Raw genomic sequence first — 17,442 nt, 5'->3', positions numbered from 1 at the left:
GTCAGTAATGATATCTCCTCTTTTATTCCTTATTTTAGTAATGAGTCTTCTCTCTTTTTTTCTTAGCCAATCTAACAGTTATCAATTTGTTAACCTTTTCAAAGAACTAACTTTTGGTTTTGTTGATTTCTCTCTGTTGTTTTTCTCTTCTCTATAGTTCATTAATTTCTGCTCTAATCTTTATTATTTGCCTTTTTCTGCTTGCTTTAGGCTTAGCTTGGTCTTTTTTCCAGTGCCTTAAGGTGGAAGGTTAGACTTTTGATTTGAGATCTTTTTTAATATTATAGCTATAATATTTAATATTATAGCTATAAGTTTTCCTCTAAATATTGCTTTAGCTGCCATAAGTTTTGGTATCTGTGTCTTTATTCTTATTCATATCAAAGTCTTTTCTAGTTCCCTTATAATTTCTTCTTCGACCCATTGGTTAGTTAGGATAGTGTTTTCATTTCTTTTAATGTCCACATATTTGGGGATTTTCTAAATTTCTGTTTCATTATAGATTTCTAATTTCATTCCATTGTTAAGCATTCATTAAAGCTGATGCTTCCAAATACTCTCTAATGATATGTCACCATTAAAATAATTGGCTCCTATTTATTGAGCTTTAATAAATGCCAGGCACTATGATAATAGCTTTTTATACATTATCACATTTAAATATTCAGAACCGAGGCTCAGAGATTAAACAAGCAAATAGCTGAGCCAGCACATTTTTATTACTAATAATAAACAGCAACTAGATCAGATCATTGAGCATAGAATTATGAGAAAAACAGCTTCTGAGAGATAACTGCCAAGAAATGCAATTGAAAAAGACAAACATTATTCATTTGGCCATGGTTCTTTTTCTTCCATTACTTCTCCCCCTTTTCTCCAGATGTTTGTTATATTCCTTCTCTTCCTTCTTTTTCTTCTCCTTTTTTGCCAAAAGTTTCTCCCCATATTCCCAGTGGGAATCATCCCTTAGCATTTCAGTACATGCATTCATTTGATGAATATTTGAGTACCTACCTTCTCTAGATCCTACATACAGAAATGAAAGGGATGTGGTGCCTGCTCTGAGATCATCATGTAGTAGGAGAGAGCTATGTAAAAAGGAGTAGATTCACTGTGACAGCCTTGGGTAGAACATCTGAGCATATAACCTTAAAAATGAGTCAGTGTTCATGAGATGGACAAAGGGGGAAGGGTTTCTATAACCAGCACCCAAGTCAAGATATAGAATATATACCTATAAGTCAACTATACTTCAATTAAAAAAGAAGAAGATATACCTATATATATTTAGGAGAGTAGCCTAGGCTAGAAATATATTTTGGGGAAGTGTCGTGGTTCTAGCCATGATAAAGGCACAGTTTCTCACTTTTCAACCATGAATTTGATTTCTACCACCATATCTTAGTTTTGCCTGTTCTAGAACTTCTTATAATTGAAATCATACATACATACTCTTTTGTGTCTGCCTTTTATGACTCAGCATAATGCTTTTGAAATTCATCCATGTTGTTGCTTATATTGGTAGTTCAATGCTTTTTATTGCTGAGTAGCAATAGCAATATATTGTGTGTATCAGTGTATCACAGTTTATCAATTTACCTGTTGATGGACATCAGAATTCCCATTTGGGGAATTATGAACATTCTTATACACACCTTTTTGTGGACATATTTTTCTCTTGAGTAAACATCTAAGGGTGAATTGCTGAATCATAGGTTAGCTGTATGATAAACTTTACAAGAAACTGTCAAAGTGTTTTCAAAGTGGCTATACCATTTTGCATTCCCACTAACAATTCATATGAGAGTTCCAATTGCTTCACATCCTTACCAACACCTAATATTGTAAGTCTTTTTACTTTCAGCCACTCTAGTGGGTGTGGAGTGGTATCTTGCTTTGGCTTTAATTTCTCTGATGATTAATGATGTTTTTCACATGCTTACTGACCATTTGCATATCTTATGTTAAATATCCAGTTGAGTCTTTTGCCCATTTTTTATTATATGTTTTTGCTTTTTATTGTTCAGTTGTAGGAGTTTTTAAATATTCTGAATAAAACTCCTTTATCAGATATATGTATTTTAAACATTGTTTCCCAGTTTGTGGCTTGGTTTTTTATTTTCTTAATGCCCTCTTTTGAAAAGCAAAAGTTTTTAATGATGAAATCCAGTTTACCATTTTTTTTAATTTACCATTAGTGCTTTTATGTTTTATCCACAAAATCTTTGCCTTCCTCAGATTACAAGTATATTCTGTTTTCTTCTAGAAATTGTATACTTCAAGCTTTTAGAATTAGGTCTGCAATCTATCTCTAGAAAATTTTGGTATATGGTATAAGTTAAGAGACGAAGTTCATTATTATGAAAATTTTCAAGCTTACAAAAATGTAGAAAGAATAGAATTATGAAACTCTGTACCTATTAGCTTCAACAGTTACCAACTCGTGGTCAATCTTGTTTTGTATATTCTGAAATATATGAGATATTTATAGACAGATAGATAGATAATCTCCCCTGAACTATTTCGAGAGGACATTGTAGAAATTATGGCCTGTTGTTGTTGTTGTTCTAATTCAGAATTCAATCCAGGATCGCACATTGCAATTCATTTGTCCTATTTCCTTAATCTCCTTTAATCTAGAATGGCTCTTTAGCCTTTTCTGTTTTTTATGACAGTGACATAAGAGGATTAAGAGGATGTTTCTTAATTTTAATTTGCTGATTATCTCTTCATGGTTAGCTCCATCTAATGCATTGTTGGCAAGGATATTATATCAGTGATATTGTATACTTCTCAGTGCTTTCCATCAGGAGGCACATGGTTTCAGGTTATCCCACTATATTGTGATGCTAAGTTTGATCACTTGGTTAAGGTGGTATCTGCCAGATTACTCCACCATAAAGGCACTTTTACCCACTTTTTTTTTTTTTTTTTGGCTGTGTTGGGTCTTTGTTGCTCCACGCACGCTTTCTCCAGCTGCAGCGGGCGGGGGCTACTCCTCACTGCAGTGCACAGGCTTCTCATTGCGGTGGCTTCTCTTGTTGCTGAGCACAGGCTCTAGGTGCACAGGCTTTGGTAGTTGTGGCGTGCAGGCTTGGTAGTTGTGGCACATGGGCTTAGTTGCTCCGTGACATGTGGGATCTTCCTGGACCAGGGCTCGAACCCGTGTCCCCTGCATTGGCAGGTGGATTCTTAACCACTGCACCACCAGGGAAGCCCCTACCCACCTTTTTAATGATTAATCTGTTAGAAGATAAGTGTCCCGAGAGGGCGTAGAGCAGAAGCAAGAAGAACTGCAGTCCTGCAGCCTGTGGAATGAAAACCACATTCACAGAAAGATAGACAAAATGAAAAGGTAGAGGACTATGTACCAGATAAAGGAACAAGATAAAACCCCAGAAAGACAACTAAATGAAGTGGAAATAGGCAACCTTCCAGAAAAAGAATTCAGAATAATGATAGTGAAGATGATCCAGGACCTCGGGAAAAGAATGGAGCCAAAGATCGAGAAGATGCAAGAAATGTTTAACAAAGACCTAGAAAAATTAAAGAACAAACAAACAGAGATGAACAATACAATAACTGAAATGCAAACTACACTAGAAGGAATCAATAGCAGAATAACTGAGGCAGAACGGATAAGTGACCTGGAAGACAGAATGGTGGAGTTCACTGCTGCAGAATAGAATAACGAAAGAAGAATGAAAAGAAATGAAGACAGCCTAAGGGATCTCTGGGACAACATTAAAGACACCCACATTCACATTATAGGGGTCCCAGAAGGAGAAGATAGAGAGAAAGGACCCGAGAAAATATTTGAAGAGATTATAGTCGAAAACTTCCCTAACATGGGAAAGGAAATAGCCAGCCAAGTCCAGGAAGCACAGAGAGCCCCAGGCAGGATAAACTCAAGGAGAAACGTGATGCAACATATAGTAGTTAAATTGACAAAAATTAAAGACAAAGAAAAATTATTAAAAACAACAAGGGAAAAATGACAGGTAACATACAAGGAAACTCCCATAAGGTTAACAGCTGATTTCTCAGCAGAAACTCTACAAGCCAGAAGGGAGTGGCACGATATATTTAAAGTGAGGAAAGGGAAGAACCTACAACCAAGATTACTCTACCCAGCAAGGATCTCATTCAGATTCGACAGAGAAATCAAAAGCTTTACAGACAAGCAAAAGCTAAGAGAATTCAGCACCACCAAACCAGCTCTACAACAAATGCTAAAGGAACTTCTCCAAGTGGGAAACACAAGAGAAGGAAAGGACCTACAAAAACAAACCCAAAACAGTTAAGAAAACGCTAATAGGAACATACATATCGATAATTACCTTAAATGTGAATGGATTTAATGCTCCAGCCAAAAGTCACAGGCTCATTGAATGGATACAAAAACAAGACCCGTATATATGCTGTCTACAAGAGACCCACTTCAGACCTAGGGACACATACAGACTGAAAGTGAGGGGATGGGAAAAGATTTTCCATGCAAATGGAAATGAAAAGAAAGCTGGAGTAGCAATACTCATATCAGGTAAAATAGACTTTAAAATAAAGAATGTTACAAGAGACAAGGACGGACACTACATAATGATCAAGGGTTCAGTCCAAGAAGAAGATATAACAATTACAAATACATATGCACCCAACATAGGAGCACCTCAGTACATAAGGCAAAAGCTAACAGCTATAAAAGAAGAAATCGACAGTAACACACTAATAGTGGGGGACTTTAACATCTCCCTTACACCAATGGACAGATCATCCAGACAGAAAATTAATAAGGAAACACAAGCTTCAGATGACACAACAGACCAGATAGATTTAATTGATATTTATAGGACATTCCATACAAAAACAACAGATTACACTTTCTTCTCAAATGCACGTGGAACATTCTCCAGGATAGATCATATCTTGGGTCACAAATCAAGCCTTGGTAAATTTAAGAAAGTTGAATTCATATCAAGCATCTTTCCTGACCACAACACTAATGAGATTAGAAATAAATTACAGGGAAAAAAAATAAAAAACACAAACACATGGAGGCTAAACAATACGTTACTAAATAACCAAGACATCACTGAAGAAATCAAAGAGGCAATCAAAAAATACATAGAGACAAATGACAACAAAAACACGATGACCTAAAACCTATGGGATGCAGCAAAAGCAGTTCTAAGAGGAAAGTTTATAGCAATACAATCCTACCTCAAGAAACAAAAGAAATCTCAAATAAACTATCTAACCTTACACCTAAAGGAACTAGAGAAAGAAAAACAAACAAAACCCAAAGTTAGTAGAAGGAAAGAAATCATAAGGATCAGAGCAGAAATAAATGAAATAGAAACAAAGAAAACAATAGCAAAGATCAGTAAAACTAAAAGCTGGTTCTTTGAGAAAATAAACGAAATTGATAAACCTTTAGCCAGACCCATCAAGAAAAAGAGGGAGAGGACTCAAATCAATAAAATTAGAAATGAAAAAAAAAAGAAGATAATGTATGCTGTTCCCCAACAAATTTTTAATCAATAGTTTTATTAACCACTGATGATTCTTGCCTGAATTAATTATTATTATGGTAGTCAAAAAATGGTGATTTCCTAACTTTATTATTTCTTCTATAGTTATTAGCATTCTACATAAGAGAACTTTCTCTTTTTCCCCATTATTAATTATTTAATTTAGGTATTTTGGATGATCTTTATGGACTTATGATTTTCTTTTTTAATTCAATGTGTTATACTCCATTTCTGTCATTATTCATTTTAGTAATCAACTTGTCTAGATTTGGCTGGTGTGATCACTTTTAAACTGGCTTTGGTGTCCTTTTGACATGCCATCATTAGTTCTAGGTTTTCTAAATTTTGTGTTATTGTTGTGTTTATGTTTAGTACTTTTTACTTTCCAGTCCAACAAAATGTTTCAGACTTACCTTTTACTTTACCTGCTCATGGAATCAGCCATTTCTCAAAAAAAACCCCACAAAACCTAGCTCTTTTTTGTAGGAAATGGCATTTAGAAAACAAAGTCTGAGCACCAGGTGTGCTTTTTGCTTCTGGGATATCATTACATCTAGCCTCCTTTAATGGGCAGAGAAAGAAAAATAAATTTGTTCAGAAAACATCATAAATTTATATCAGATGCTTCTAATTACTATTTACCATCATAAGATTTTTCCTCTCCTTACCTCATTCCATGATTGTACCTTACCCTTCTTTCACAAGGATAACGTTGTTTCTCAACATCAGTGTGTTTTATTCACTTGCCCATTACTCACACACCAAATAGTTTCAGAATTCAACTGACAATAAGCCTCCTAAGTGAAGTTCAAAATTTCTTTACAATTCTATCTTTAGAATATATTCTGAGGGTAAGTAGTCAGAGTACTATGTTTCTCCCATATTTTTTTGAAGCAAATTCAATGCATTAAATCATTTCAACTGTAACGACTTAAATATGGCATGACCACAATGCCATTTATCACACTTAAAAATTAATAATTATTGGATTAATATTCCATCTATTTCAGGTCTTAAATTGACTCATAAATATCATAAATGCTTTTTTGTTTCTTTATTATACAATTTCTTTGCTTGAACCAGAAGTGAAATCTATTGCAATTGGTTGATCCCTCTTAGTTCTCTTCTGATTTATATGTTTTCCCCCATTTTTTTGTTTGTTTTGTTTCCATTTTTATATTTAAGAAACCAGGTCATTTGTCTTATAGAGTTTGCTCCAGATTTTCTTTGTAGTATAATTTAGCAGGTTTCTCTGTCCTCTTTATTTCTGTAAACTGGTAGTTGGATTTAGAGGTTTGGTTAGATTCAGACTCATTGGCAAAGGAGGGTTTTCTTTTCTTTTGAGAGTAGAGGTTTACAGAACTACTTTGTGGTAATATTTTGTTTTCCCATCAGGAAGCACATTCATCTGATTGTCTTTTTGTGTGTGTGATGTTACCAGCCATTGATGCTCAATGCCTAGATGCATTAATTCATTAGCCTTGCAAACAGAACCCTGGGACACTGTTACAGACACATTTATAGGGACACTGTTACAGACACACATCCATTCAGACACGTTTCTAAAACAGACATATTTCAGGCCAACTCCTGTCTTTCCTTTAACAACCTCTTTGTTTCATTGTTACTTGTTTTTGGACCTCTTTTGTTTTAAACTTCTCTTTTTTTCTGTATGAAAACATGATGTGTATAATACAAAGTGGTGGTCCAAACTTATAGTAACAACCTTCCAAAGGGAACACAATTATTTTAGAGGAGGAGAGACAAGAATGAAGAGGGAAGAAACATTTATAAGAGATAAAAGAGGTCACAGAAAAAGGTGTATATGAGCTCAGTATACATTTAAATCAAATTCTGCCCAGAGAACATTCATACCTTGAATGTGACTTTTTTTTTTTTTTGCGATACGCGGGCCTCTCGCCGTCGCGGCCCCTCCCGCTGCGGAGCACAGGCTCCGGACGCGCAGGCTCAGCGGCCATGGCGGCATGTGGGATCTTCCCGGACCGGGGCACGAACCCGCATCCCCTGCACCGGCAGGCGGACTGTCAACCACTGCACCACCAGGGAAGCCCGAATGTGACTTTTTAGAACTATGAAACATTCGAAGCTTGAAAAATTAGAACATGAAGAAGAAAAACTTTAAAATGCCCCTCGTTTTAAAGTTTTCTGAATGAAAAGGATAAAAACACATCAAGATTCCCTCGTGTGTCTTTAAAAACATGGGATTTGAGTGGGAGATGGAGCAATTTGAGTTTTTTGTTTTGTTTCTTTTCTTCATGAAGCGTGTATTTTAGCTTAAACCAGTTCACCAGTGCCATTACATTGTGGGGTCAGGCTGCACAATTTCGTGCCATTTGACCTAACAACTTGGCGACTTCTGAGTGACAGCAATAATATGCTGACTCCTGGAATGAGTGTTCTAATGTCTGTCACAACATGAAAGGTATTCATTTAACAGAGACACAACAGAATCAGATAAACAAGGCATGTGTATCTGATTGATTGCAAGGGTTGTGGAGGGAGGTTTCCTCTCATTCAATTAAAGATAAAAAATATTTACACCAAGTAAAATTTAAAACATGCTGTGATTGTTTGCTTTCATCCCATAGTGTGGAGGTTAGGGAGAGGGGTATTTTTGTTTTTTAAGACCTTATTGAGATATAGTTCACATAGTATACAATTCACAGACTTAAAGTGTCCAATTCAGTGTTGTTTAGTATATTGGTAGGGTTATGCAACCATCACCACAATCTAATTTTAGAACATTTTCGTCTCTCCTAAGACTAACACTATACCCATTAGCTGTCACTTCCCATTCTCTGTACCCCCTACCCTCACTCAGCCCCAACCAACCACTAATCTACTTTGTCTATAGATTTGCCCCTCATGGGCACTTACCTTTTAAAAGCCATTCATAACCTGTCACACTGAAATTTTTTTACTTTATTTTTGTACATTATTTAAAAACAAGTACAATAGAATAGAACCCTCAAAAACATGAAAGGGTCTCAAAAAATTGTAGCAGGATATCCCACAAAAATATTGTTGAAGCCAATAGCATCTGATGGCTTAAATAAATAATTGCCAAGCAGTGAAGCTGTGGGAAAGAAGACAGATTACAGTGTCACTTAAGAAAGTCAGATGCTAATGATTTTAAATATAAACTTGAAACAGGCTTGAGTTACGGAAGCTTTTCTTGCTCTAAGAACAGCAATATTTGCAACCAGGAATATTTGCAAATTCAGATTCTAACTTCACTGCTCACCAACTGTGTGACTCTGGGCAAGTAACAGAAGATTTGTAAACTTTAGTTTCCTCATCTGTAATATGAGAATAATGATGGTACCAACCTCATGAAGTTAGTGTGGAGATTCGCATATGCAGAGCCTTTAGAACCAAGCCTGGCACATAATAAGTGCTCAGCAAATGTTACTTGTTGTCTTTACCATTTTTGTTCATAAGAACTCAATAATCCAGGTCAAATTCCACAATGGAATTCTTAGATATGCCAACTTTCCACTTGCCACGTGTGATTGGTATTTTCAAAATCTCTGCTCAAAGAAGTTTTCTGCCATGAAGACAATGGATTGGAATTTAAGATACTGTAATGTAGAGGAAAATAGCACTGATCAAGTACGATTAATAGAGCTGTAGGTTAGCCTTCAGTTGCTTTAGAACGATGTGTTCCATGAATAGTAAAAGTGCTGATTTATTATTCTCACCTAACACTCGTGTAACAGATTTTTCTTTTCTAAATTAAAAGAAAAAATCAACAGCAATGAAAACAAAGCTTATATAATGGTATTACACATGTCTAACAAAATAAAGAATAGATTAGAGCACCATACACCACATATAACCTCTTCTAGTTGAAATGTTTAACTAAGATCTTAAATGTGTGACTTTTAAATCTGTGCGTGTGAAGGGAAGTTGTGATTTGGTTTTGTGTCCATAAATGTAAGGCAATGTGACCACCAACGAATGATTCCATTACCTTTTCTTTAACTCCAGTACAAAGTGGCTTTCGGTAATAGACTGATATGTTAGATAATTTTATTTTTGAGGAATTATTATGCATTTTCTGTTCTTTTAAAAAGTGTGGTGCTAAATATTATGATGTCCCAATCAGATGACTCATGATACACAACATTTTCATACTTGGGAAATGTTAACACATTACAGTCCTTGCTTTGAAAAGATAAAAGAATGAATCACAAACAACACATTTTCATTTTCCTTTGACCCCAAGAGACAATTTAAACGATGTGGTTTGCATGCAGCCCCATATGGCTCTCAAAGGCCTCCACATTGTGCATTCATGTCTACATTTTAACCCCAGGCTTTATTCCTCCTGGCATTGTTTTGTATTTGCATGAAAATATGTAAGTGTTTTTTTTTTGCATGACAAGCCATCCGTAACGTTGAAGTTAAATGTCTAACATATCTTGCAATATCACGTGTCATTAATTCTTACATGATATTTTTTTTCTTTTATTTTCAGTTACTGAAGTTAAATATGCTTGAAATGTAAAAGTGGCATGAAACTGGAGTGATGCAAGAATATTTAATGTTCCTTTAAGGACTTACCATTTTTTAACTGGGAAAATTTGGGGGGTAGTTCCCAGCCTTGTCTTTGGACACCAATCCCTCAATTACAAATTATGATAAAACTATATTGAACACAAGTGCTGTCAGCAGAGTAATAAATTCTGAAGTGATACTTCTTTTTTTCCCTGAGAATGTGTTTCTAGTTCTTGAATATGAAGTACAAAATGTGTCCCCTAATTTCAGGATTTATTAAATATTTGATTTATTGGTTTTCTTAAAGCCTTCTTAATGGTAGATAAAATTAAGCTCAACTGACTTTGGTGAAATTTCCTAGTAACTAAAAAAGTAATGAATTACTGAATGACAGCGCCAATATTTTAATACTTTAATATTTCCTAAATGAACATGACTACCAAAATGGATATTAGATATAGGAGTGCGTGAGTATACAAAGAAAATAAGTTATTTATACCATTTTGTCAAGCATCAAATTCATAAGAGCACATAACTGATTCCCGCCAATGGGCCAAAATATCCAAACAAGTGCTGTTTTTTCCAAGTAGTCAACTTGCTCGCTCTGCATTTATTCCTATCAGCTGTCATTGCTAAAACCGTTTTAGAATACCCCTTGTCAAATTACCTTCAGTCTTTGGCACACTAATACCTGTGGGTAACAAATCTTGTTTCTTGGAGAGAGACCCTCAGAGCCACGTTAGTCAAGTAAGCTGGCAAAACATGTTTTTAAAATGATACGTCAATATGAAATTACCAAGACTTGCAGGGCTTATAGCCTATAAAATGATTAAGAACAGGTTTCCCAAAGAAGAACCCCAGATAGCATTTACATAACAGCAACAGTGGGAATAAATGATTTTTTCTTAAGAAGTCTTTTAGGCAAGCATCTGATATTCACTTGAATGAATAAGTTCTGATACAGGTATTCTGTTATGTCTATCTATTATTTTAAATTCCACCTCATTTAAGCTAATGGAGTGGTTTACATTTTTAAGGACAGCGCTTCTTCCATTATTTCTTGTCATATCAGAATATAGATAAATGGCCGTTGTATCTCCCTTGCTTGAGTGAATATCAAGTTAATACCTCTTTAGCAGCAATTTTAATAGATTTTGGTTGATGGTGCCTTGACTGTCACCAGCTAGCTCTGTGATATTGGCAAGGGACTCAGCCTCTCTGTGCCTCTGGCCCCCTGTCTACAAGTGAGGGCTTAGAGCTCAATTATCTTTAAAATCTCTTTTGAATGAAAATATAATACTGTAATTATCATATATCTGTGTGGGAACTAAATCATCATATATCATAAATCCACACACATCTCTGAGGTTTTAACTAAATTCAAGCCGAAGTAACTCAAATTCCAGTTTTTTAAAAAGACATCTAGACACTGATGTGTCTAGCATCTCTAGTAAAGTCTTTTCTACCTGATGATAATGATGATTATAAAGATGAATTTGTATAGCACTTTATGTTTATACTGCCTTACATGAGTCTCACAACCTAAGAGCTGCTGTCATCATCCTCAGTATGCAGATGAAGTAGATACTGAGGTTCAAAGAGATTCAGTTACCTGTCTAAGGTGATGAACTAGCAAGTTACAGAGCCGGACAGAGGGTCTTCTACTTCCAATTTAATATTCATTTCCCCTGTCGTCATTTACCTGCCTTTTAATTAGGAGACAGTTTTTCCAAAGTGTCATTTTTCAGAATTTACACTCCTGGAAACTAAAATCTGCCTTTAGGGACCCTCCCGCACCCCTTTAGACTATCCACTTGCGTCACTACAGCTCTCTCTGCTTTTACAAACTAGTTGTTTTGTCAGCATGAGTGTGACAACAATTAGACGTCCCCTGTTTTTGCCCCATGCCTTTTCTCCTTCACAGTCATTCAATGACAAGCGTAAAAAGAGCTTCATCTTTTCACGAAAATTCCCATTCTACAAGAACAAGGAGCAGAGTGAGCAGGAAACCAGTGATCCTGAACGTAAGTAGATTCTCGAAGAGAATGTCACCTGCAACACAAGAGAAAAAAATCCTTCACGGGCAACACGCATGATGTAGGCTCCCCCACGCCACACGCCTAGGCAAACAAACACGGCAGGCAGGCAGGTCAGGGCTTACTACTGTGACCAGTGTTTGACTGCAGTCTGGATCCTTCCCTGGATGGAGCTCTTCTTTGCAGAACGCATTGGAGAGGGACCTGAGGAATCAGGGACTTTGCTTCCAAACAGCATTTATCTGTGACCAGGACTGGGTCTGGTTCGCGTTTTCTATCATGCAACTCTCCAAGGGCTCGAGACAAATTCTTTTCTGGACAGAAATATTAGATTCCATTGCCACGTATATTGTTTTGGAATGCTAGCTAACTGGGAGTGATTAAATTCCCTTTATTGATTACTAGCATTTGTTCACTCTTTCCCTCCCAGCAGACATTAAGCACTTCCTTACTGAGCAGTGAGCTTGTATTGGGTGGATGCTCAGACTAAGAATTGGCCATGAAACTTGGAGGGGATCATCGCTCTCAGTGGTACGTTGCTGTGGCAGTACTGACAGTGGGCCAAAATGACATCTGCTGACTCTTTCTCTTTTTCGTAACAATCTTCTGCTTAAACCTTTCGAGTTGCTTTACAAATCCTTGAGTCTCAGTCCAGGGAGTTGGGAATGAAAGTTGTTTCAGAAGAAGAGAGCATGGGATCCAGATTGCTCAGGCAACACGGTCTGTCATGGTAGTATCCATTTCAACTCCACTGACTTCTTCCTTCCTCTTCCGTGGCTGTTCTCCCTCTCTCATTGCTCTCTCTGGGGACTTCCATGCAGGACATCCCCGGATTAGGTGACGACGGTTATGGAACAAAGACTCTGAGTAAGTTCCCAGGAATGGTCACTGTAACTTTTCTTTTCTTTTTCTTTCCTTTTGAGTTTCGCTTTTGTTCCTTTTCTCGAGGGCCTTTCACTCCTAGCATGCACAAGATACTGAGTTTTATTTGTTACCTAGCTGTGAATGCTCCTACAAAGCAATTTTCAGCCGTTTTGTTCTGCATGTCAGCATTTAAAAGCAAAGTGTCTCAGGCACTGTAACTTCCGTTGCAGTTCACACCTTCCCTTTCTGACCGCGTGCTGTGACCAGCATGGTCCTGGTGCCGCCGTGGCATCCCTTGCTCTGCCGCCTGATACCTCCCAGGGAGCAAGAAACCATGTTGAAAGAAAGGGCGAGTTAAATGCTGTAGAACAGGAAAGCAGAAATGTATTTTATATTCTTTCTTCTGGCTTTTCCCCCAGACATACTTAATGACCTTGCCAAATTCCATAATTGGGTTGTACTTTGCTATTGGTAAAGGAGCTGTGTTATAGTCAAAAGGAACATGCATTCTCAAAAAGTAAATATTAAGCTATTTGATCTTCCATGAATAATTCTTTGCTATTAACTTTGACTGATTTTTTTTTCTGACTTGCGGTGATCCTGCTTGAAATGTTTGTATGATAAAGTTTTAGATATGTTTATTAATATGTTTTTCTATCAGTGATTTATTAGCTGCATTGCATAACCATATCTTCATTTTACGGTTTAGAGTGGAAAGAAAAATATATTAAACTTTAAAATTTTCTAGTTATTAATGCCTTTACTCTGTGTCCCATTGCACTAATAAAAAATAATAATTCTGTGTATTAATATACTATACTATGATTTTTCTTTCTTTAATATTAACTCCATTGTGTAGGCATCAATGAACTAAGAACAGTTTTGTGTCTTTTGCAGCTGTATCACATGTTCATTTTTGTTTGTTTTCTTTTTGTTTTAATTTAACAGCTATGGGCAATATTTTTAGAAGCTGTTCATTTCATTTCTATAAAACAAAATAACATTGAGCTGGACTTTGTTTTCAAGAGCTGGTTATATAACCCTGCGTAATGATACCTGTCATCCTTCAAATTGTTAATTTGGACTCTTTTTTTAGATATGTATGTTTAGAAAACAAAATCTGATCAAGAGTAACTACTGATCTCCTTAAAGATGAAAACTTTATCTTTAAGTCTCTGTATGGAATATGTCATGAAATTTTTCCTGAATTGGTGGCTGAAATTCAAATGTTGATTTCAAAAGTATCTGGATAGCATCAAGTACCACCCGAGAGAATTTCTTAAATTTTCAGTGGGGGTGGGGAGCATTTTAATATATTGTTAATATGAACATCACTAAAAAGTAGTTGCTATTGGAGAGTCAAAAGTATGTTATGCCTTTTTATATCTAGAATGATGCCCTTTTAAATCCAAAGATTTGTTTACTCTTTAAAAATTGAACAGATTTCACTAGGTAAAGTTATTTGCCAGTTAACACTACTGGTAGCCATAATTCGGACTTTAGCTGGAACATATTTTTAATTTCTTTTTACCTACAAAATAGAAAAATTCTGTTAAACACTATCTTGATGTTAAGAGAGATTGGTCGTTAAATAAAACACTGCATGGTTCTAAATTTCTATAGTGTAGCTTCACTCTAAATTATATTAAAAGTAAAAACAAAACAAAAATAAACCTGTCATCTTCAAGTCAAGGTACTTGTGATAATCACACACGTGAAGATATGCCATTGTTGGGTATGTGCTTAGACTTTCTTTTCAGTAACAAAAAACAAATATGCACTAATTCATCCACACTTCTTTCCCTAGTGCCTCTTTGCACTTGTAACATATGTACCTAAATTAATAATGCAGTTCTGGTCAAACACCCACACAAAGAGAAATGATTCAGGTGAATTTAACCCATGCTTTGATTTTCATTAGTTTCATGCTCTGAAATTAATCCATCTAGGATGTGTTAACTAACACAATTGTGGGAGTCCTTTCACAATGTTCACATGTATCACATCATCACACAGTACACTTTAAAATATATTACAATTTTATTTGTCAGTTATATCTTAATAAAGCTAAAAAATGAAAACTAATCTGTCCAAGAATCTATAATAGCAAATACATTTTAAAGCACTTTTTTTAACTGTTAGAGAATAATGTTCTATATTCTTTTCCTTTTTTCTAAAGATGTACAACAGTTGTCACTTTTTAAAAAGCTGAATTTATTGCTAATGAGCTTCAGAAATCAAATAGTCACATATTCTTCATTCAATTAGCCTGATATGCAAAGAAGTTAGTAAGTTGATGAATTTATCTTCTATAGCTTAGTAAATAGTACAGATGAAACGAAGTGATTTTGGAAATAAAGCCCTAATTCTGGCACATAACCAATACGTCCCTGTTATGCTAGTTAAACTGTGTTTTTATGAAAAAAAGGTTCGAAATATCACCGTATACTTGTGCAGTCATTCAACATGAATTAAAAACATACTTCGTGGCAGAACCTGTGCTTAGTATCAGACCATTTATCTTCTGCCTGTTCCACTCCTCCAGAACCTAATAGCTATCCAAGCAAGAATCTTAAAATAAAAACAAGGAAATATTGAACTGACTCATAAAACATTTTTCAGTGACTCATTTCTTCCTCCAAGATTTCCTACACACTCACTGAAGCAGGAAAGTTCTTCAACAATCCCTTTCATCTTGTGAATTAGTTTAGGAAGTATTTAAATAGAAATAAAATTCAAGGGATTCCAGGGATCAATTGGCAATTTGAAATGCAATATTCCTGCAAGATACCTAAAGGCAAAATAGAGCAACAAAAAGCCTGCAGAAAACACTCCCTGCATACCAGAATCTCTTGAATTTATAGTCAAGAACATCCAGTTGAGAGACGTTGACCTTTGTAACAAGAATCTGGAAAATCAGAGCAACATGAATGGGTCAAAGTATTCATAAAAAGAAAAGTGCTTAGATGGACATTATGCATTTTTTATAATTAAACGTAGTTTACTGTTTGCTACAAAAGAAGATACAGCAATCAAGTAGTAGCTTCCTGGAAAAGAGAGATAAAGTTTTCATCTTCATCTTATCTGAATTTTCTAAATGCGTCTCCTCTACGGCCTCTTACTTGCCTTTCGCTCACATTTCTAGTAGCCTTGCATGGTATTCCTTTAAGTTCTGGCTGCTCTCCAATGCTTGGTATCTCTTTAATTTGCTGTGCTGTTCTTGCAGAACATGTTTCTTCTAATGCCAGCGATAGCGAAAGTAGCTACCGTAAGTTATTGCTTTGGTTTGTGATTCTTTTCTTTGCAGTTGCCCCTTTGCCTGTGGTGTGCATTTCAGATTTTTGCTGTCGTTGTTTTTCAATTGCTGCCCTTTATCATCCTCATCCAAAGCAAATGGCTTGAAATGAAATCATCATCTGATGTGGAAAGATACCAAAGACACTAGGGCGGTGGGTGGACTCATGTGATTTGTGCGAGAGGTAGCAGTCTTGCTAATAAATGACTCCAACCTCAGTTGGCTGTGGCCTGATGATGCAATTTTCCTAGAGAAGGTGGGGGTAAAGTTCAACTTGGTGGATTCTGACATTCTGCCCTCCAAAATAATTTAAACTCCCTGCAGGAAGGTTGAAAAGTTGTCATGGTTTTATTTTCCTTCTCATTTTGCCTTTTCCTTTCTGTTCCTGGCTCCCCTTTACAAGAGAAATCCTGATAAATTACAGTGTTCCTTTTAAATGGAGCATGAACCTTATATGATTAATATTTTGAGGTAGATACTATGTTATATCTAACTTTAAATTTTGATGGTTGGGAAGAGATGAAAAAGTTTCATCCTCTCATGTTGAAGGAGCTCACATTTTGTTTAAAAGTGAACAAATCTTGGATCAGAAAGCTTAAGTGAAAAGGTAGGTAACTATTTAAAACTTATTTCTGGTGTTTGTTTGGTCACCTCAAGCCATTTGCTTAGTGATATAAAAATATTCACCAAATGCCAAGCACATCCTTTTTATCTGTTCTTGTGGTTTCTTACCACTTACGGGTTTTTGGTGACTAACATAGGTACATGTTATTACTGGGATCCTTACAATTTCTGTAATGTTTATTTATACGCCTTAATGAAATGGGTTACTCAAAAAGCAATTGCTGAGGATATTAGAAAATGGCAGGCCCAATACATATGACCCTCAGCTACCAAGATAGAAATTGGTTGGAGGTTTCTGTTTTGGGGTTTTTTAGTTTTGTTTTTGTTTTTTGTCTTTTTGCTTGTATTAATTGAAAACAAGAGAAGAATAGAATAGCTTTTATTTTTGTTTTTTTCCATTACAGCATGGTAATTTACAAAACCATGCCTTTTTTGAGGTGGAACGTCAAATAGTGTTCTTGAAGTGTGACAAATTCAATCTGGATCTTGAGAAAGGCTTTGGATAATCAGATTGGTAGAAAAATAGAAAAAAAAGCACAAAAGAGGAAAGCTGACAGATGGAGGAGGAAGA

At 35.8% G+C, this 17,442-nt stretch overlaps 1 protein-coding gene across 23 annotated transcripts in view; it reads left to right on the top strand.

The window, feature by feature from the left end:
- DLG2 (discs large MAGUK scaffold protein 2) overlaps positions 1 to 17,442 on the top strand; it is a 2,041,348-nt gene that overhangs the window by 2,000,998 nt on the left and 22,908 nt on the right. For 17 of the 23 annotated variants that reach the window (XM_079928919.1, XM_079928924.1, XM_079928925.1 and 14 more), the window contains 2 exons: positions 11,977 to 12,076; positions 16,179 to 16,220. In XM_079928919.1, coding sequence (XP_079785045.1) covers positions 11,977 to 12,076; positions 16,179 to 16,220 — 142 coding nt within the window. Of the gene's footprint in view, positions 1 to 11,976; positions 12,077 to 16,178; positions 16,221 to 16,259; positions 16,475 to 17,442 lie in introns of those variants that run through there. The other 6 variants (XM_079928927.1, XM_079928930.1, XM_079928926.1 and 3 more) reach the window with 2 other exon arrangements.

Source organism: Stenella coeruleoalba (genome assembly GCF_951394435.1).
Source record: "Stenella coeruleoalba genome assembly, chromosome: 8".
NCBI lineage: Eukaryota > Metazoa > Chordata > Mammalia > Artiodactyla > Delphinidae > Stenella > Stenella coeruleoalba.
This window is presented reverse-complemented; position numbering and strand designations above follow the sequence as displayed.